The sequence below is a fragment of the Myotis myotis genome, unplaced genomic scaffold (genome assembly GCF_014108235.1).
Source record: "Myotis myotis isolate mMyoMyo1 unplaced genomic scaffold, mMyoMyo1.p scaffold_m19_p_9, whole genome shotgun sequence".
Lineage (NCBI taxonomy): Eukaryota > Metazoa > Chordata > Mammalia > Chiroptera > Vespertilionidae > Myotis > Myotis myotis.
In genome coordinates this window covers 66,523,854-66,545,420 of record NW_023416401.1, presented here as the reverse complement: position 1 = coordinate 66,545,420, position 21,567 = coordinate 66,523,854, and the positions used below count along the sequence as shown (strand labels likewise).

Below are 21,567 nucleotides of genomic sequence, written 5' to 3'. Positions count from 1 at the left end.
TCTATTGCTGAAATGAACTCCACTTGTCATGGGAAAAAAAATAAATTAACTAAGTAGGGATTCTTCCAGTCATGCAAGGCTTGCTGAATATTTGAAAATCAATTCATGTAATCTACCACATTAATAAACTAAAGAAGAACAATCATCTGACCACAGAAATTAAAGTATAAAATGCATTTTTCATATATGTTAAAAATTCTCAAAACACAGGAATAGAGGAATTTCTTGATAAATAAACACATCTTTAGAAAATACCTATAGCTATTTTTAGATAAGTGGTGAAAGGAATTAAAGATAGGAGGGACATTAAGATGATCCAGACTGCCTGACAGTGATCATCATTAGTGAGAAATCAGATGGGACAGAGGAATAGGTGAGAACTAGGAGGGGAAGAGGGGGAAAAATGCATCTTCTGGTTTTTGTGTGTGTGTGTGTGTATTTTTTTAAATGAAGCATCTTCTGTTTCAGAGGGAAAAGTGAATTCCACCCCATGAGTGTTTTAAGTTCCTAAAAAGTAAATAACTGTTTCAGCCTTTTAAATTCCATATGAAATTATCAATGAGTCATGAGAAAAATGCTAACGTCAAAATTAAAATCAAATGAATCACTGTTTCTGGCTGCAATGCAGAAGCATTTTGCTCTGTGCTTACACTCTGCTGAAGGCCAAGTGGCTGCCAGCTCCCTCCCACCCCACCACACCCCTACCCGCTGGAGCAGCCCTTCTTCCCAGCATCCCAGAGGCCCGTCACAGAGGGGAGGAGAGCAACTTCTCCCCCAACAAGAGCATTTTCCAAGAGGGAAGTCTGTGGAGTTACTCCTCTCCCAAAACTCAGCTCCATCACCATGGAAAAGAAAAACACAGTGGGACTTTGCTCCTTCTCCAAGCTGGCCTCTCAGAAGAGACCCCCAGCACAGATTCAGTTGGTCCAGCAAACTCAGTTTTGTGACAACATAAAACCCAATCCCTCTCCCTTTGTATCAGTCCAAATTGGCTTTTCTAGCTCCTCTTTCCCTCTCATCTTTCCTTATCCCCACAGAGAGTCCTGGTATCCAGAGGAAGGGAAAGAGAAATAGAGGGAGAGGAAGAGAGCTGAATATAAAATAGAAGTATAGGAAAATTCTAATTGGTTCTTTCAGGATGGGATGAGTGATGGGGACAAGATTCCAGGCACCAATTTCTACTCCTGGCAAAGAAGGATCACCACTGAACTTGCCTCATCCCTGGACAGCCTTATGGGTCCCGACTCAGGTGCCTTCCAGAGAGTAGAGCAACAGTTGCCATGAAGGAAGCTTATTTTTACTCCACTGGGGCTCATACGCCATCATCCCCCTAAATCTCCTAGAAATGGTACATAATACACAGACTTACACCCATCCAGAGACGCTCCTTTAAATAGTCTCCCTGAGGTTAGCAGCAGTGCCAGTCTCATGTCCTATCTGGGACTAGGGGCTCTCAGAGCACTGCCTGCCATTCTATAGAAATGCACCTTATCATTTTCTCAAACGTCTAGCAATACCCTCTCTGCTCCTTCATGCCATGTCCTTAAAAGTACCTCAGTGAACTCGTGAGTACACCAAAGGGTGAAGTTATAACAAGGCACAAGGAAGTATCCTTCAGACCTTGGACCTCAACCCAGCTTCATCAGTAAAAGTGATCTTCAGTGAAAGGCATTCACAAGAGAGAGGAGCTGGAGCTCACTTATGTATTATCTAATACTAGAGGCCTGGTGCACAGGTTTGGTGGGCTCCCTCAACCTGGTCTGTGCCCACTCACAATCCAGGACCCCTCAGGGGATGTCTGACTGCTGGTTTTGGCCCAATCCCTGCAGGCCAGGCCAAGGGACCCCACCTGTGCACGTGGCCTCCAGTATGCGTATAAGATCTTTGGTTAATCTCTTCCCACCCTCTCCATTCCCCGCTTCCCTCTGAGATTCATCAGTCTGTTCCATGTTTCCATGCCTGTGCATTGAGCATCTTCCCCTTGGTGGTGAGTGTGCATCATAGCTACCAGTCCAAAGATAGGACGGCAGAACGGTCACTTAGGCTTTTATATATATAGATGACAAGCTTCGGAAATGTATTTCCTCAAGGCAGGGATAGGTTTTCCTTAGGGCTGCTGTTGTTGGTAAGGATTCTAGAATTCTTCGCCTTCAGCTCTCTTTTCAGCTGAGACTGTCCTTTCTCCACAATTCAATGAAAAGGGAGCCATCAAAAGTAACTTCTGAGCCCTTCTCTACATGGGTAAAATGCTCTGTAGCATCACCAAGGAAGGAGTTATTGTGCTGAGATAGTTTTTAAAAATTACCTCTCTTCTCATGAAAGCTGAATTGATCTCATATGTGTGTATGTGTGTAGGTAGATAGATAGATAGATTGATTGATTTTCTTTTACTCAGCCAAGCTATCTTCAGGCAGCAAACATACACCAAGTCCTATGAGACTAGAAATATTTGCATTTTTCCTGGGCCTATTTTCCTATTTGTATTTAGCTCACCTATTGATTGTTATACGTTTTGCAGGGCCCTGGTGTTTAAGCATCATTCTTGTCATGGCTTATTGTAGTGATAATACTAACATGCTACTGAGGAAGGTAGGCTTATTAGTGACACCCAGTGACTGAGAGGTTTTTAACTCAATGGTAAGGTTTCCTTATAAGAGTAAATTTTGTCAAATTTATATGCACAGGCCAGATGGGCTTCAGAAGATCCTAATTTCCAAGACATTCTATGATGAACAAACGTCAGGGCTCCCCGTTTGATCCCCATGCCAGGAAATCCTGCCTGTAAATGAATCAGTGGAGTTGGTAAAGTTTTCCATGGATTTGACTGGATTCCAGCGTAGGGAACCCTGCGAAGAGGAGAGACGGTGAGGCAGCATCTCAGAGGATGAATGAGGGAAAGGGCAGACCTGGAGTGAGGAAAGCACATCAGCTGCAAATTGTGTACACATGCAAAATGGACTTGTGCACACACGTCCAACTTGGCAGACGTATAAAGATCATGTATTTATAACACGCTTCTGAAACATCTCCCTGAAATGAGCGATTTAAATGACTTTGATTTAAAATTAGGCTTTTAAGAATTAAAAGAAAAGAAAAAAGCATTTCCAATACTATCTACCAAAAAAGCAAATACAGCTTCCTGGAGACTGTGTTCTCCACAAACCAAAGCCTTGTGTTTCTGAATGTTGCCTCAAAAAGCAATCTCTTCCCTCCTTCTTTGCCTTGCAACAATCGAAGCAGCTGTGAGCTGGAGCTCAACTTTATTAGTGATTTAAAACACACCCTTGGAAACTAAGCTGGCTTTTTTTTTTTTTTTTTTTTTTTTTTGTTCATCCAGGTGGGAAGCGTGTTCCAGCAAATGGGAACAACACTTCAGAAAGTTCTCAAACAGATAATGCCTTCAGAGCTCAACATCAAAATAATCTCCTACCAGCCATCTACCCAACAAAAGGCCAGGGCAACCTGGTAAGAAAACTAAGCCTTCCATATAAAGACAAAGATAAAATAGTCAGCTGCCAGGCTTCAACATCTTTAAAAATGCCTTTTCAATCTTTAACTTTTGTCAGGGTGGTTGTCTAGCAACCAAGTGCTGAAAAGAAACTCCACCCAAAACAAAGTGAAACAATACAGACACTTAACTTCATGAGTGCGTGTGCGTGTATGTGTTAAGATTCTCAGCGTGCAAAGGGAGAAACTCGCTTTCAGACAATTAAAACAGAAAAGGTCCCTGAGTGTAGATGGCAGGAAAGGAAGTTGGGAGTGAGTAAAAAGCAACTTGCAACTGCGTAATGCGGGATGAGGGTATAGTTTCCACACACTGGGCTAAAGCAAGGTTTACACTCTTAAGTAATAAAAACAAACCATTAAGCTGGGCCCAGCACTGTCAGGAAGTATAAAACAGTTCTTGAAACTTTGCAGTTACTATACAAAAGCTTTTCATAAACTCTGTTTCCTGATCTTCATTAAACGTTCACATCAAGTTGCCATGGGGCAATTAGCTTGCCTCCTGAAATCAATAAAAAATCAACAATTTGGAAATAGTTGTACAGTAAAATAGTTCAATAATTATTCTCTCATAGTGTTGTGGCCAAGTGGTTCCAGTGTAAATGCAGTCCAGATGAGATCATGCTCCTTACGAGGGAAGCTTTAAGCAAATCGCTGGTCTGCAGAGAGATCTCATCAGAGCGGACGGCAACAATAACGCACTCCTGGCACTGCCTTGGACGGGGCCCCGGGGCGCGGGCAAACTCAGGCTGGAAGTGGTGTTCCAGTCGGTGCCTGGCATGCTGCTTCAGCACCTCAGGGGCACTCAATCCAAAACATAGAGGCCCCAGTGAAATGATAAACCCAATGAATAAAAACGTAGGCACCCTACACTCAGCATTTTGACTTTAGAAAGGAAGAAATCAAAAATTTCCCTTAGGTATATATACACATACATATATAATATAGATGTATATATGTACATACATATATATAATATCCAAAGGAAAAACATATCTTTGTGTATGTATATAATATATGCAAATATAATATCTACATATAACATAGGTATTATATATAAAAGATAGATTTGAGATAAGGAATTCATTCATCCCAGGATTTATTCAACAAATATTCAAATCTGTGTTGCTTGTAAGAAATATTCAAAAGTGCTCCCCTAACAGTAAAATGAGGCTGCCGGGTGACCCTCATGGGACATTGGCTGAAAAGAAGGTGCAAACACGAAGTCCTTTCTTTGCTGATCCCCTTTGCAGAGGGAAATCGTTGCCCTTTGCTTTTCGAGCCCATTCACTTCAGCACCTTCAGTGAAGCTAGCCTCCTCGGCCTCATAAATTCCAATCTCCATGAAATCAAACCTCAAACACCAGGTTGGGCAGCTTTATATCACCCTCTAGGCTCAATGGTGTCTTAGAACTCACAAAAAAAAAAAAAAAAAAGTCAAGCATCATCTTTTAGAATAAACAAATGCTTCAAATGCATGACATCTAGTTGCTGCCTTCAAAGGGAAAACTTTTAACTCAGACGCTTGGCACTAAGATCACACGGGATCAACTCAGTGGACTGACTTAAGCGTTCAACTTTTTTAAAGTACGTTAAGGGCTTGCACCTGCTCCCCCATCCACATAGATGTACTGACACGTATTTGACTAAACTGACTGCGCACATGCCCAAGCAAGCAAGCAAGGCAGATTTTACAAGATAAGCAACCAAGTGTTTTCATGTCTGAGGGTGGCTAGAACACAAAATTGCCAGTCATCTTGTGGGGGAAAAGAATGCCTTTGAAAAAACTATGTAGGGCATCGTTTCAGGTATGGTGAAATGTACTCCAATGCCATCCTGTACACAGGGTTTGTTGGTTGGTTGTTTTCCTCTGTAAGTGCTACTTGTTAGAGGAGCCTCGACTTGGCCCACCTTTCTGCTGTTGTGATTAAGAAGGTAATTATGAGTCTTCCTTGGGGACCGCGAGGAAGAGCTTCACCTGGGAGCACATTAGAAATGCAGAATCTCGGGCCCCACCCCAGACTTACTGAAACAACCTATAACCCGATCCCAGCGGGTCTGTATACACATTAATGCGGCATTCTCCCCGAGGCAGTGCTGGTGACTCATGCGCACATTAAAACCTAAGAAGTCTTACTTAGAGCAAGTCAGGTAGAAGTTCACTTTGAAGTTTGCAGGGCAGGGAGATGGTCAGAAACTCTGCCCTGGAGAATAGCATAAAGCTGTAATTTATGTCAGCAGGGTGGAGGGAAGAGGAGAGCAATCTACCTACCCCCGTGAAGTGGACTTGCATTTCTTCCCCCATCTCATCCTACCCGCCCCTTGCAAAAAATAAGTAAATAAGACAGAGAAGGAATAGTGCCAGGCATTCTTACCTCTTTGTAATTGCCCAGTCCTGTCACACTTATCTTTATGCAAGGCTATGCTTCTTGGGCCTTATAACAGATTGGGCCGAGGAGCGGGGCTGTGGCATCTAACATTCAGTGAGTCAATATCTTAATATTAATATGACTATAGAATAGAAATATGCTATTTTAACAAGTGCTGTGAATTGCACAAATGATTTTTCCACCTCCAATAAAAAACTGAGGGGAAAATATAGAACTTAGATTATCTAGTGCTTATGTAGCTTGCTAGATCAGATTTACAGATCTCTCCACTCTTGGCCTCTCGAGATGCAATGTAAAGTAGCAATTGCAGGAGAAATTATGAAAAGATGGAAGCGCAGATAAATGTGTAAACCATTCATCCTCCCCCTCCCCAATTTTGAAGTAAAAGAAAAGAAAAAATGAACAGAGCATTCTGGACCCGCCATGCAGGTTACAATCAGGCCAAGAAGGCGCATGACGCAGCCCAGACAAGCACAAAAACAGATGACACAATTTAATATACTTTGAAAGGTGATCCCCCAAATTCAGAAACTACTACACTTCTTAAAGCACCAACTCGAAAAGGATTCAAAGGTTCCTACAGAATAGTAACTGAAGATTCAAGAGAGTCAATGTCATGGGCTTAGTTGTGACACACTTTTTTTTCTCAGAATGAGGAACTTAAGCCAAAATGTGTGTAACGACACAAAATATAAGAATATTCTGTTTCTCAAATGAGCTGCCAAGAGGGTCCGAGTCCTCAACTATTATAAAATCTCTGTAACTAAACTGAAAATGCCATCATGTATACATATGAAATATCTATTACATAATTCCGCATATGTATATTAATACATAGTATATACTGTATATGTGTATATATTTACACATATTTTATATATATATATATATATATATATATATATATATATACATGCAAGCGAAAACATTTGAGTTGATACCAATGAAAACCACTTTAACCAAGTAAATCTGAACCAATGAAACAGAAATCAAGAGTGGCTGCAACTGCCAAATGGATGTAAATGCTTGTGCTATACTCTCACTCTCTAGAGTATTTAAGCTGTTAAGACTGTGCAGTCTGTCCCTCATTCCCATGGCAAGAAAGGGTGGAGAATGGCTGGAGGACAGAGCCTACCCTTTCCGGTCAAGTTGGATCTAATCCTCATGATCCTCACCTTCATGAGAGCAATAGGGATACAAGATAAAAAGAAACTAAAAGATTATAACAGAAGGACTAAAAGACAGCTCGTTATTAATTTAAAAAAATATGATCTACATAATCTCGAGCGAGGCAAGGATTAAACCTATCACACCCAAAATGTAACTATGTTCACGGTCATCGAAAGTTCATTTCTGGGAAGAATCTGGTTGTAAGAGTCTATTCCATTGCTCACACACCTTTTTTTTTTTTTTTTTTTTTCTTTCAGCCAACTCCAAGGCAAGGATATTAGAACTAGGCCTCACCAATCTTAGCAGGACCAGAGGTGGCACAAATTCCTAGAAACTGACCTAAAATACTTCCAGTAAAATAATGGGGAGTTGTGGGTTTGCTGGCTGTACTGCCATACCCACCCACAGAACCCTTCCTTGGGTCTGATTTCAGCCCGGAGCACAGAAGCCCTGCCACTGGTAAGTGTTCATTCTGAGCAGCCTAATTTGACTTCATTCTGCTTGGGCGTCAGTCCAATTGGCAGATGGCCTTGTAGAAGCTGATCTCAGACACTTTCCCTTTCTAATTTATTGGCACCGTTGCCTCTGTTGCATGGGATATCATCTCTGAAACTTTATCTTGGATTCCCCAGGTTTTGCCTGTTTTGTAGCTTTGGTTTTCTCTTAAATCTTTCTGCCCCAAAGAGGTTCATGTGAAATACTAAATCACTGGTAATTCCTTTAGTGCAAATACGAATTATCAAGTGACTTGCTTGCAAATTTCCTACCATTCCTTGCCTTTTCCCCACCTCCCTCCAAAAGGGGTAACTTCAGAAGCAAAAAAAATGGAAACCCAAGGTAATCACTATGAACACTGTACAAACACATCATTTTCTCTTCTTACAGGTTGGACTTTATAAAATGAAATGCCAGAGCTTTGAAATTTATTATCTGAAATAAGTTTAACATTTGGAGAAATGTGTTCAAACACGTAACCTTGGAAAGAAAAGCAAGCTGATCGAACAGAGAATGGGGTGGGCAGAAAACATGATGAGTGCAATTTTGCTGTGTGTTGGGCAAAGTTCGAGAATTGGGTCCTTCTGAGCATAAAGAGCTCCCAGATGAGGTAAAAGTTAAATGCAAATCAATTTCCAAGTCTTCATGAGGGCCACTGGAAATGAATTTTAATTATACATGACCACAATATCAATAATGAAGAAATCTTATGTTTTATTTCATCCTTTGGCCAGACCAGCCCCTTTGAAGGGACCACTAGTTTAGGAAAGAAGAACAACAAACCATCATTCACTTTCCTGCAGGTTTATCATTTTCCTAATTATGTCTATTGGTCCTGCTTTACTCTTTCTGCAAATTAAGGGGTGGGGGAAGGGTTTCTATATTAGATCAGCATTGTCTGGTTCTTATCCAAATATTCCACCTAATAAGGACATTAAGTTCTCATGGACTGGACAACCACTCTGCAACATTCCTGAGAATTGAATAATATAATAATCTTGAAAGTCAGCAGAGTAGATTATCCACTTTTTTTTTTTTTCTGGACTTGAACTTGTGACCTTAACAGTAGCACTGCAAAAAAGCAAATGTGCTAAGCACTTTGCCAGAGTAACCTTCCATGTAGACTTTTCATCTTAAATACACACAACTGAAAACAACTACAATTTTTGGAAAATTATGTACAAACCCAATACTTCTTTTGATTACATATAAATACAAATTAGCTATTTTTCCTAAAAAGTGGTTATAATAGTAAATAAATACAAAATAAATCTGACCATTATACTTCATGTGCTGGGGTTGAACCCATATAAAATGTACAACTAAATACATTTTAAAATCTTTAAGGAATAATTCTCTGATTAAAATATTTGTTTTCCCAACTTCTTTTCGTAGATATAAATATATTTTTCAAAATAGCTGTGGTTTTTTTTTTCTCTCCATTCCATTCCATAAATAAAGTCTTCATTGGGAAATATTAAAGTGTCAACTTGGGTTTTTTTTTTTTCTCCTAAAATATATATATATATATATTTATTTTATTTTGCTGTGCTAACGACACCCGCAACCCTCCACAACCATGTCCTGATAGTTCTTTAATACGACCTTTTCGTTTTCGTCAAGGTACAGCATGGAGATAGCACTCAGTTCCGTGGGGACACAGCACGCCTTAGGAATCTTAGAGTTAACGGAGTTGACCAACGTCTGAACAATGGCGTGATTAGTGGAGTTCAGGTGATCGGCCAGGGGAAAGGGGCACTCCCCATGGCAGTAAAAGGCATGATACCCTGGGGGGGCTACGATCCAGTCATTCCACCCCACGTCGCTAAAGTCCACATACAAAGGGTGCCGCTTACAGCTGGACTTGAGGCGTTTGCGCTGCTTGTGTTTCGCTTGACGCTTTTCTCTTTTGTGCAGAGGATGTCCTTTCCCATCATGGCCAAAAGTTACTAACAACGGTCTTATTTGGGACCAGCTGTGCTCGTCTTGGTGCAAAGACCTGCTAATCCTAACGTGTCTCTTGGAGACACCCGGGTTCTCCTCTAAGTGGGCCACTTCCACCACGAACCCGTGGTTGGCGAGTCTCTGCGCGGTCCACCGCATCACCGCAGGGGTGACGTCGAAACTCTCCCATCTGCTGGCATTCTGATTCACCAACCTGGTGTCCAAAAGTCTGGTCACGGGGAACTTCGAGTTGCCTGCTGCAGGTTTTATAATTTCATAAATATTTATTCGGTGATGGAAACTGCTATTGTTTTCCAAAGTTTCCTGCATCTGTTCCCGAAAAACCTGAAGTTCGGCTGAGGTGATAAACTCCTCGGTGGGGATGGAAGTTAAGTTGAAGAAGAATCGCCGGGTTGTTTTTCCACTCATTTCAGGCAGTTCTTCCAAAGATTCTAATTTGATATAAAAAGATGGGGGGGGGGGGGAGAAGAAAAATACTTGGGTAAGATAAGTAATGACAATCTGATTGTATGTAAGAATTTGTAAATCTCACTTCAGCCATGTATAATTGATTTCGCCCATGTATAAGTTGGCAGCCAGAAGATAAAAAATTCCCCCTTTCAGCTAAAAATAGTCTCCCTTTTCTATACATTTATGTTAATATGCATATCATGAAACACAAGGTCATCATTCATTGTTATGTTTTTAATGTAATACATGAATACTGCTTCCAGGTGGCTGTAATAATGGGGGAAATGGTGAATCATTTCTTTGGAATTCACAGACTTTAGGGCCAAAAAAAAAAAAAAAGTCAGCACTATAGTTAGTAGAGGTCTAATGAGTGAGGATTTGAGGAAATTATTGCATTTCGTAAAAAGAAAAAGGCTTTAATGTCAATCCCTTAAGCGGTATTCTAAAACATTGCTCTGCAATTTAGATGATTTACAAATCTCGATATACAGATTTCAGTTTCCTAATTAAAGACTCTGAAACTCAACATCAACGATGACATTTTGCAAAGCACACCCTACTATTTTACTCAAAAATCCAGAGACAAAGGCATGTACAGGAATCTACTTCTTTGCAAACGTAAGGGTGGTACTGGGACACTGTAGTAATTAAGGCCAGACAATTTCAAGAGAAATATCTTCCCAAGTGTTGTCTGTCCTCTCACCTCCTTATGACCTCAACATCAAAATCTCATTTTAGATGCTTTTAAAAGAAACATAATGACTCTCCTCTGTTTGTAATTCCTTTATCTTTTCAAAAAATAAATCATCTTAAAAAACAAACACCTGCCCAAGAATAGACACAAAACAAAACAACTGATAAAAATCTATAAAAAGGCCATTATGACAGATGTAACACAGAAAGATAATCTCATTCTATTACAGAATAATCTTTATATATCTACTGTCATTATTTCAAAATAGACATTTAAGTGGGTTATGCATAAATGTTCTTTCTGATTTAATATTCCTGAATTTCAATAATAAATACTGTTTTTTAAGCAAACAATAAAAAAAATAGCATAGCACCTTGAATGATGTAGTCTGCAAATCATCATAGGTACACAGTGTTATTAAACGGATAGTACACAACACTAGAATTTGAAATATTTAGGTTCATTTTCTTCTAGCTTTACCACATCCTGTCAGCTGACTTTCAAAAAACATATCTGCTTTATTCAGGATCCAACGTAAATGCTAACAAAATCTCTTTGGCCACCGTTCCAAGTCATCACCTTAAGAGGATACCATATTTTCATTAATTTTATTGTTGTATTTTTCTTAACTCAAAGAGCTAGGAAACCTGTGTAAACCTTCATCATCAAAGCAGCCGTAATCAATGCAAGCTAAGTGGAAGCATTGCGTTCAAGAGGGGCAGTTTATGCCAAATTATGGAACAATGCTTCAATGTGAAGCTTCTCCAACTCTAACCTTCGCACGAAACACCTAGGACACCTTACATCTTCAAATGTAGGTTCTGATTCAGTGGGTCTGGGGTAGGGCCTGAGATTCTGCATTTCTAGGTGAGGTGATACTGTGAGCTCATGGACTGCCCTTGGAGGGGAAAGGTTTTAAGGGATGCTTTTCACATTCAAGTACAAATTGCTGGGAGCACATTTTTAAGTGCCTTTTTGTTGAATAATATGAAAATGCCCAGAACCACGAGTGTTGGCCAAGGAATGAGTTGAGGCCCAATGAAGTAGAAAGACCTCCTAAAACTCATTTACTTGGACACAGAGACTTTCAGGCCAAGAAGTGAGCCCTCTAACCCACACCAACTGGGGATACCTTTTGAGAGCCACCCACATTCTAAACCGCACTGTAAGTGAGCAATACTGCAGACCAAGCACTATTTTTAAAATAACCTTCCCACCAATGGAACTGGGCTCTCAGCAGTTCCCACCAAGCATCAAGAGCTGTAGTTAGCTCCTTTTCCTCTCCTCCTTGAAATTCAGGAGCCCTCTGATATTTTCCCTGAGTGCATTCTTTAAGTAGAGAAGCCAAGGGGTATCAGAGGAAACAGGTTACCAGAGGAAAAAAGGAATGAAGTAAAAATCAGCCATGTTCCCCAGACACAATGCCCCACAGCCAGGCCTGAGCCTGACCTCTCCGGATGCCAGAACCCCTAAGAGCACCTTCTTTTCTTTTAAGAGGAAGGAAAGGCAAGTTATCCAGGGCATTTGCTGACCAGCTATATTAATGAAGGTGCCTAGAGAAATCCCAATTGCATCAGAAACTCTGAATTTAAATCCATAAATTTTCTTTGTTTTTTAAAATATATATTTTATTGATTTTTTACAGAGAGGAAGGGAGAGTGATAGAGAGTTAGAAACATCAATGAGAGAGAAACATCGATCAGCTGCCTCCTGCACACCGCCCACTGGGGATGTGCCCGCAACCAAGGTACATGCCCCTGACCGGAATCGAACCTGGGACCCTTCAGTCCGAAGGCCGACGCTCTATCCACTGAGCCGAACCGATCAGGACTAAATACATAAATTTTCAAAAAATTATAAACACAGACACATGGATACACACACATAGCCAGAGGAGGACAAGGAAGGGACATTCTCCAAGGCAAGCATGAGAGACAGGTAATTGAAGTAAAGATAATGAGTATAAAGGAGGCAGACTATAGAACAGTAACCCTCTAAAGGTAAATATAAAATTGAATCAGATAAAATTGCCACCTTTTGACCAGATTTGACCTATAAAAACGGCAATTTCATGTGCTTCAAAATCTCACTGGGGATAAGTGGCAAAACGGATAATCACTTAGTTACCTTAACAAAGGGGTGGGGTGGGGAGCACTGCTGAATAACATCACGTAATGTGAAGACCTTTCTCTGACTTTCAGCTTCATCTCAGTCAACTTATTCCTTGAAGGAGCCCTCTTTCTCCTTAATACAAAAGCCTGCAAGACAACACACCCCTGCCTACAGACTCAGGTCAGAGAAGTAAGTGAGAAGTTCTCTGAAACCCCCAACATCAAGTTTTTCTTCAGGGTTGAAAAATCAAAAGCAATGTGAAATAAAGTAAATTAAAGGGTGAAAAAAAAAACTTCTGCAAATGATCACAGCAAGCCTGGGGAGTCTGAAAATACAGAGCATTTACCTAAGTAGCTAATGTATGCTTTTTTGGAGGTTTATACAGTTGTTAATTCTCTGGAAATAACTCTTGTGGAATAATCTGAACTTGCCAAGGGATTTGAGGATTCCAGCCTATCTCAGACCTGGGTTCCTAAACCCAGTTCTTAACCAAATAAATGTTCTTCACATTTATTTAAAAGTTCTTAACCAAATAAATGAAGCTATGATGGCGAATACGTAGGGGAAAGAAAAACAAGGCAAGGGCATTTAAACCCTCCTTCAAAAGCGAAGAACCATCTATACTCTGTCAATTCTTCATCTACATCAAAATAATCCAAAGATAAGGATGAATTCTCCCAGCCAGCCTAGGTCTACTCCGGCCTGCTCTTTCCTAAATAAGGGGAGAATATGACCTAAAAGAAAAAAGTAATAATGCTAATGACAGCTAGGGTGATGAATGCTTCTTTGTGCTGGCTTGGGACTGTGGCTTTATGAATTATCTCACATCAAATTGAATCCAGAGAAACTACTATCTCATTTTCTGAATGAAATAGTTGGACTCAGAGAGGTTATGTGACTTTCCTAAGGTCACAGAGCTAGTAAATGAAGAGCAGAGCTATGGACTTCTGTCTATTGCATTTCCCAAGATTCCGGCCACTAGACGGCACTACATAACATAGAGATGAGTCAAAAACTCAAGCAAAAGTCAGAACTATTAGGAGTACTCTAATAATTAATATAATGATAACCATACGGTGAGTTATTTCCCAGCTAAAGGGATAGAAACACACTACCCAAGTGTGGTGGAGGGAGCACAAAGAACTAAATGAGCAGAAGAGTACAGTGGCAGGGCCTACTGGGACATACAGATCTTGTTTGGAACCACTGATATTTTGTGGCTGCCTTTTTGTCCTATAGTATGGTGAGTTTTAGCAAAAAGGTGAGTGATCATACTAATGTTTTGAGAATTTGCAACACAATCTGGACCCCCCGCCCCCCCAAAAAAAGGTCCATTAAGATAACAATAACAAAAACCTGGGGATATTCCAGAAAATCAGTAAGGTTGGAAATTACTGTCCTGAAAATCAAAGTGGTTGAGAATAATAAATGATACTTTCTAGAATATAAAATAATGGTTATAGAATTGCTATATCAAGGAGAAAAGATAAAACACAAAGGTTACACTGACTCAATTTTTTAAAAAGACAACAAAGGAGAGGGCAGGTAGAATCACTAACCCTGATTTGGCTTCTACCCACACTTAGCTCCAACACTTTTGGAATGATGTAGTGCCCTCTTATTGTCCTCTGACTACTTAGTGAAATACACAAAGGGCAAGTCTAAAAAACAAAGACAAAATAGCTCAAAGAGAAAGGAGCGAGATTATAGAGCAGGGGTTCTCAACCTTCCTAACGCCGCGACCCTTTAATACAGTTCCTCATGTTGTGGTGACCCCCAACCATAAAATTATTTTCATTGCTACTTCATAACTGTAATTTTGCTACTGTTATGAATCGTAATGTAAATATCTGATATGTAGGATGTATTTTCATTGTTACAAATAGAACATAATTAAAAGCATAGTGATTAATCACAAAAACAATATGTAATTATATGTGTGTTTTCTGATGATCTTAGGCGACCCCTGTGAAAGGGTCGTTCGACTCACAGGTTGAGAACCGCTGTTATAGAGGAATCTCTCTCTCTCTCTCTCACACACACACACACAAGAGAACAGAAAACAGTGCAAAAACTACCACTGGGCACCACAGCCTCAATCTCTCTGAGCACTTCCAAATAGAATGTCTCTCCTACTCATAGGGACCTTTCATAATCACACTGAAATACCTGGGGACACTAGGGAAGCACACCAGGAAAGTGTTGCTTTCGGGGGGTGTCAAATGTCCAAATCCTTTGGTTGCCCTGGGAATGTGACCCAAGTTCTCCTTCATGGGGACGTTCCTGTTGTACGGATATTATCACAATAATTATATCGGTGGGAATGCGGTTAATCTTTATGTCAAAACTTTTGTCACAGAGGCAAATAATTCAGTTATTTCATGCAAAAAGACTGTCTTTCAGAGTCTGGAGAGCAAGCATGTGGTCCTTGTATATTCCAATCTGACAGGAAACTGTAAAGACTGTTTGCACAGCCAATGAAGTCAACCCATTTCAATGTGTTTCTCACTACAGCAAAGCACAAAACACTCTTTCCAATTAGAGAAGTAATTTTTCTATACTCAGTGGCAGTTTGCAAGGCTTATGTGGCCGAAGCACTTCTTAATGACTTTGAAAGAAGAAAATTTTTTCAGCACTTGGGCTTTCCCGGATAAAAGCCACTGCAGAAAGGACAAGACAAAGTTTAAGAGGAGAAATGACAACTGATAATTTTGTCTCAGATCACCTTCCATGTGGCCCCTTTATCTTCACACATTGGTTGGAAGAATGCCATCATCTCTCTTGTCTCGTAATTTCACCAAATCTCCCAGATCCCACCCACAAATAAAACCAACAAGTACTTCTTGGAATCCGACCCTTTGGTCCTTTATCAGATAAATACCTATTAATTCTATATGAACCAAATTCTGCTCTTAAGCCAGCAGCCTTAACCATATGGTTTTTTAAAAGACTTTTAGTGCTATCCATGCCACAAGGATGTTTATAAAAACCAAATTCTGGTTATACAGATATAAAATGGTCTTCAAATAGTGTAATATGTAGCCTAATGTTGATATACTAGTTGTAACTGGATTCAGCAAACTGGATTTGCTGAAATTTGGGGCAAAAATTACATAGCTTTCCTCCATCATCTAACTGCATTAAGATCTGAGGTTATTAAAAGTTGATTTTAAGCAAGTTGGTAACTTCTGTACTATTTCACACATAACTTTTACATTTTTTAAAGATACAGCTTCTGACGTATTAACTAAGCATGCTATTTAAGTTAAAATAACACATTCAAATAATTTGCAGCCAGTTCAGTTTTGATTAAGCCACTTCTAGAGAAAGAAATATGTAGACGTCACTGATGGAATCCTCATGCACCTGAGGGTTTTTGGTGCCAAATGATTTAAATGATCTTCTTTTTATGTTATAACAGACGCATACTTGGCCTTAACAGTAAAGAATGGTTTCCATGCTAAATTTCCAGGAGAGGTGGCTCAAGCAGCCGTTCTTATTTTTCTACCCCCCAGAAAAACTATTCTAACAAGCATCAGCTGAAAATGATGAGCTGGCTCTCTAATCATTGCAAGGTTATGATGAAAACATTTCTACATATCAGATTGTAGATTCCACTTGAAATTTACCACCTCAGCAGGGCTAGGCAAGAAAAAGGGAACTTCGCTCCCAGCTCTCGAATAGCCAGCAAGTGGTTGCCCGGTGACATGCAACTTTGTACCCTTCTCTAGAACTTGAAGAAACCTGTGCTCTATTTAGAATGTATTAAGCAAAAGGGGCAATTTAAAAGTGTAGAAAAAGAATTGAAGTGGAACATATTTTTGACCAATTGCTCTAAAAATCTAGGTACAACACAGCTCTCAAGAGCTGCTCTAAGACATTTCATATCCACTGAATGCCTTTCTGATGAAACCAGCAGAATACCCTACCTTAGAAAAACCGCATCCAGTATCATAAAAGAAAATCCACATTTCAATGCACGTGAAGGAAAACAGGCAGCTGCTGCAAAAGCTTCATCTGAGGCTTCCCTAGTCTCTACTGGGAGTTCATCTCAGATTTAAGCACAAGACAAGAAAGTCATTGTGGAAACAATAAGATTGATTGTGGAATTGATCTCCCACGGGGATTAGATAGGGATTCGAAATTTTCCAAACCAGGCCCAGATCAACTGTAAATTAGAAAGACTGTGGGCCCTGGGCTTTGATTTTTCAATACAAGCTCTGAAAATTCTGCCCTTGGCTCTGTCTAGCCTGAAACCCCCGCTTAAGCAGGAGAGGCAGATTTATAGAGTGAGGGTTTCCAAACAGACGGAAAGTGATCCCAATCTGCCCTCCTCCTTCTCATCTTCCCCTATGGAATTCTTGCACGTTTAGCAGACTAGGGGCATGCCTTTTGCCCTCATCTTTCCCATCACTTGATTTCTCTCCAGTTCCAGGAGGAGGAGTCGCTCTGCTGGCTGCAAGCCAGGAAAAGGGTGCGGATTTACCAATGGGGAATCCCTGGCTCCCCCACCACACAGGCAGGCAGTGAGTTGCAGCCAGGTTCGGAAAGGTTCTATCAGAGACGAGACTGGAAAAGGCTTCCGTGCCCTGGCCAAGCTGCCCTTCCAGGGATGCCCGCAGTCTGCCCAGGGTGGGGCGCTTTGCGGGAGGACTCCCCGCCCCCGTCCCCGCCCTCACTCCCCTGCTCCACGCCTCACCTTCGTGGTGGAAGCTGCGCACCGTGTTGGCGAGGCTAGCTGCCCTCTCCAGCCGGTGGTCCGGGGCGGGCGCGCCCGGCTGGCCCGAGTGCCGGCGGTACAGGTCCAGCATGTAGGGGGGCACCACAGCGTCCCTGCTGGGGGTGGGTCTCTGCTTCAGGCCGAACATGCTGAGCAGCCGCAACTCGAACTCGCTCAGGACGTCGTCCGAGGGCTGGGACGAGGAGCGGCCAGCTGACGCCGCGAACTTCCTCCGGCCCAGCTCGGGAATGAGGCTGGCCGCGCCGCCCAGGAGGACCTGGGGAAGCAGCAACGCTAGAAGACAGCGGGTCCCGGCCACCATGGTCGACCTGCAGACAGGGCCGACGTGAGTCACCGAGTTCCCCGCCCAGCCCTCCCCCATTCCGCCCCCGCGGCCTCGGCTCCCGCTCGGTCCGCCCGCCTCCTCCACCAGGGTGCCCACCTGGCTTGCGCCATTTGCGGGGATACTTCAGAGCAGCGGAAGCTAGGACGTTTCGGAGAATGGAAGGGCCCCAGTTCCTGAGCCTTCAGGCTTTCTCCCTCCCATTCCCCTCTTAATTCCTCTGACATTCCCCCCAGCGTCAATGACTGTCACCTCTATTTTCTATGAGACTCGCGCGGAAACTGTGCGGGGAACCTGGGAAAACCACTACTGGGTCTGACACCCCTTGTTTGTCCTCTAAACAAACGCAAGCACACACTGCTCGGCGCTCGCTTGCAATAAAAACACGCACAAATGGTGCATGTGACTTCCTCAGAGGCACTGTATAGAACTTCCTGATATACACACAAAGTCTATGAATTCCAGACCTGGTAAACTCAAGGCCACAACTTCCAAAGCCACTTACAACTTGTGGCCCACGCCTCTAACCTCAGGGATGCCAGGGCAGGCCACTCCAATCCGGGACCCTTCCCCCTGATGCAGCCAAGATACAAAGCTATCTTCCTGGGATTGCGTTAATGGCTAATATCTATGAATTCACATGTCAGTACAAGGTGTCCCTCGAATTCCTGGAAACAAACAGGGAGAAACCCCAACTTTCAGTCAAGTCCCAAACGGGACGCGGCTCCGAGCAGAGACAGCAGGTCTCCTGGAGAAACTTGACGACGGGAGAAGGGATGTCCCACGGCAGGACATACAGGTTGGCAGCTAACGGGTGAAAGCCAGGGGCATCCTCTCCAGGGGATCTCTGACTTTCTTTAATCATCTAAGTGTTAACAGCCCTAATAAAATACCTAAGAGGAGGAGGAGGAGGAGGAGGGGCGGAAGAGTTTGAGCCAAAAGGGCGAGGCTGTCGCCGGGGAGAGGGGGTGGGTGGGAGGGCAGTTGTATGGGGGCATTCCAGCAGGGGCTCGGCTGCACGTGGACTTGGAGGGGGGTCTGTTTACGTCCGGCCTGGCGGGACCCGGGATGGGAAAGGACTCAGCTACAGCGGCCGCCCGGGCACCGCGCCCACCCCCCGAGTCTGAGCCCCGGGCCCACGTCCTCTACCTTTAGGAGACCGCAGACCGTCTAAGAAGCACGCGGGGACACGTCCATTGAAAGAGCCTCCACATGGAAAAAGCTCTGGCCGAAGGACCTGGCGCGGGGAGCGAGTTCCCTTCCTTTGCCTCCTCCTTCTCCTCCCGGGTGCCGGCCGGGAAGTTCCTCTCCTCCGGCAGGGAGCGGCGTCTCGGGGTCGGGCCCAGAAGAGTGGCGGGCCGACGGGGTTCGGAGGCGGTACGGCTCGGTCCACCGGGGCCAAGGCACCGGCACGCAGTGGGGAAGCACGAGTTATTCTCCCTGCAAGTTCAAGAAGTCTCCAGCCAAGTGCTGACACACAACAACAGCGAGCAGGGGGAGGAGTGCGGGGCAGGGAAGGGAAGGGAAAAAGGAAAAGTCGGTGCTGTTGTCGTCCTTAGGAACCCGCGCCCGCGGGACGCGTGGCCCCGCGCGGGACCGGCTCCGGGACTCGGGGGGCGAAGGTAGGGCGCTCCGCGCTAGCTCCGCCGCGGCCCATGGTTCGGAGCAGCCATCCTGGGCGACGGGGGGTCCGGGGAAGGGCGCAGCGGCGATCTCGGTGCCAGGCGAGTTGCCCCCCCGCATCACTCTGCCTGACTCCAGCGCACCCCCATCCGCGCTCGCCAGCTGAAACCCCCGCGGCTCCGGCGCTGCGTCGTCCTCGGGCGCATTCTCCGGCGAGTCCAGCAGAGTCCCGGCCGCCGAGGCGGGTGGTCGCGCTCTCCTGGCCCGCGGGCCAAGCTGCGGTCGCGTTGGCGGCCAGTCAGGGGGCCAATCACACTTCGGCCGGTGCGTCCCTAGCCTCCGAGCTCCCGCAGGAGGCGATCGGCATCGCGGCGCTCAGGCTCGGCTCCCGGGCGCTCTGCGCGCCGGTCCTTCGCTCCGGCGCGGCCCGGGCAGCTGAGGCCACGGCGCAGGGGCGCGCACGGCCGGGCGCTCTAGCCCGAGCGGGTCTGCGGCGCGCGGATGCCTCGGAGACCCCAGTAATCCCGGAGGCGTTCGCCCCGAAGTCGTTCGGGTCGGCGGCGGAGCCCGTGGAGGCTGGCGTCCGGCGGCGGCTGACAGTCCCCGGCGGGGTGTGGGAAGCGGAGCGGCGGGCGCAGCGCGAGCCGGGCTCAGCGCAGCGCGGCGGGGCGAAGACTCCGGCGGCGGCGGCGGCGGCGCCGTGGCGCGGCGCTCGCGGCTTTTAAAGGGGACGCCGCCTGCCGTCTCCCTCCCGGCCGCGGCGAACACCTCCCCCTCGGTGGCGCGGCTCGCCGGGGATCCCCGAGCGGGCGGGAGCTGCGCGCAGGGGTGTGGACGGCGCGCCGGGGCAGCCGCGGCGGGGTGGGGCGGAGGGCGGGGACGCGCGGCCGCTGACGGGGGCGCTCGCGCCTCCAGCCCCTGTCCTCACCCGGGAGATCTCCTGGGGCGCCTGACCCTGGCTCTCGCTCCGGGGGCGCCATCCGGGACAGATGCGGGGGTTAAGCCCTGATTTCCCTAACTGGCCCGTTATTTAACTTTCAGTTTGAAGTTTTTCGGTAATAGACCAGTCAAAACAAAACAAAACTCAACCAAGTTACAAGGCATCTTGGCATAGGCGTGGGGTAGACAATTCTGTAAAAGAAAACTAGAGTTTGAAAACTGGGTGTTATTTAAACTTTAACACACAGATACATGTTTGTATATATGTAAATACATGTGCACATTTATATTTATGTAAATGTGCACATATTTTATTCGGATAAATGTAATATACAAATAAACGTGTGTATGTCTCTATAAATATACCTATTCATGTAAGTATATGCTAATGAAAGCACATATGTCTATAACTATGCCTGTATATGTGAAATGGATGTCATCCTGCTATACATGACACGTGCAATGGACTGTGTGTGTGTGTGTGTGTGTGTGTCAGCGTGAAGAGAGGATGAGAGGGATTTTATTTCTTTTTATGGTAGCAATCACTTCATGCCTTGTGATATTTATCTCGCCCAGCTCTGAAGCAGGTGATTAGTAGTTCAGAGGAAGGTAAAATAATGCACAGTGTGAGCCAAGCCTACAAGACAATTCTGGTTTGAGACCTTAGAACCTTCTGTTCCAACCCCTTCCACCAGGCCCCAGCAGCAGACTGTGCCATATGGTCTAGCTCCTCTGATGAAATATTCCCCAAGTCCACTGCACTCTGAGTTTCCAGGCTTCCCCTCCCTCTCGGAATTCCAGGGTCCTCCACACAACGTGCAGTGGAGTCACCCAAATGATCCCAGAAGCCAAGGGCGAAAAAAATTTTGAAAAAGGCCAGATGGCAAAACCAAGCTTGCCTGCACAGCACCTTGAAGTCTGCGAAGCAGAAAGGGAAAAATCTGATTCGGGAGCTCATAACAATCTACTACCCATGTGTATTATTTTTTCAGTGGGGAAGCTAAAACAATTCCAGGTTCTGCTCACATAAATCGGATTAGCAACCCACAGAGGGGAATTAGGCACTGGCTGTTTCTGAAAGTATAAAGGTCAAATAAGGTATTTCAGAGGAAATCTACCTACTAGGAAAATAAATGGGGAGCTGGGGTTCAGCAAAATATTC

At 44.2% G+C, this 21,567-nt stretch overlaps 2 protein-coding genes across 3 annotated transcripts; one reads left to right on the top strand and one right to left on the bottom strand.

The window, feature by feature from the left end:
* Positions 1-7,970: 7,970 nt before the first annotated feature.
* Positions 7,971-19,134, bottom strand: BMP2 (bone morphogenetic protein 2). 2 transcript variants are annotated; one of them, XM_036321817.1, is made up of 4 exons: positions 18,993-19,134; positions 17,943-18,736; positions 17,480-17,829; positions 7,971-9,955 (listed from the first exon to the last, which is right to left on the bottom strand). In XM_036321817.1, the coding sequence occupies exons 2-4, from the start codon at positions 18,068-18,070 to the stop codon at positions 9,111-9,113; spliced, it is 1,323 nt and encodes a 440-aa protein (XP_036177710.1). In that variant the 5' UTR covers positions 18,071-18,736; positions 18,993-19,134; the 3' UTR covers positions 7,971-9,110. The 2 variants fall into 2 exon arrangements, with proteins under 2 accessions (XP_036177710.1, XP_036177711.1); XM_036321818.1 differs by lacking the exon at positions 17,943-18,736 and having other exon boundaries at positions 18,993-19,130.
* Positions 19,135-19,498: 364 nt separating this feature from the next.
* Positions 19,499-20,191, top strand: LOC118662470 (putative HTLV-1-related endogenous sequence). Its single transcript, XM_036320966.1, has one exon. The coding sequence runs from the start codon at positions 19,499-19,501 to the stop codon at positions 20,189-20,191; it is 693 nt and encodes a 230-aa protein (XP_036176859.1).
* Positions 20,192-21,567: the final 1,376 nt, after the last annotated feature.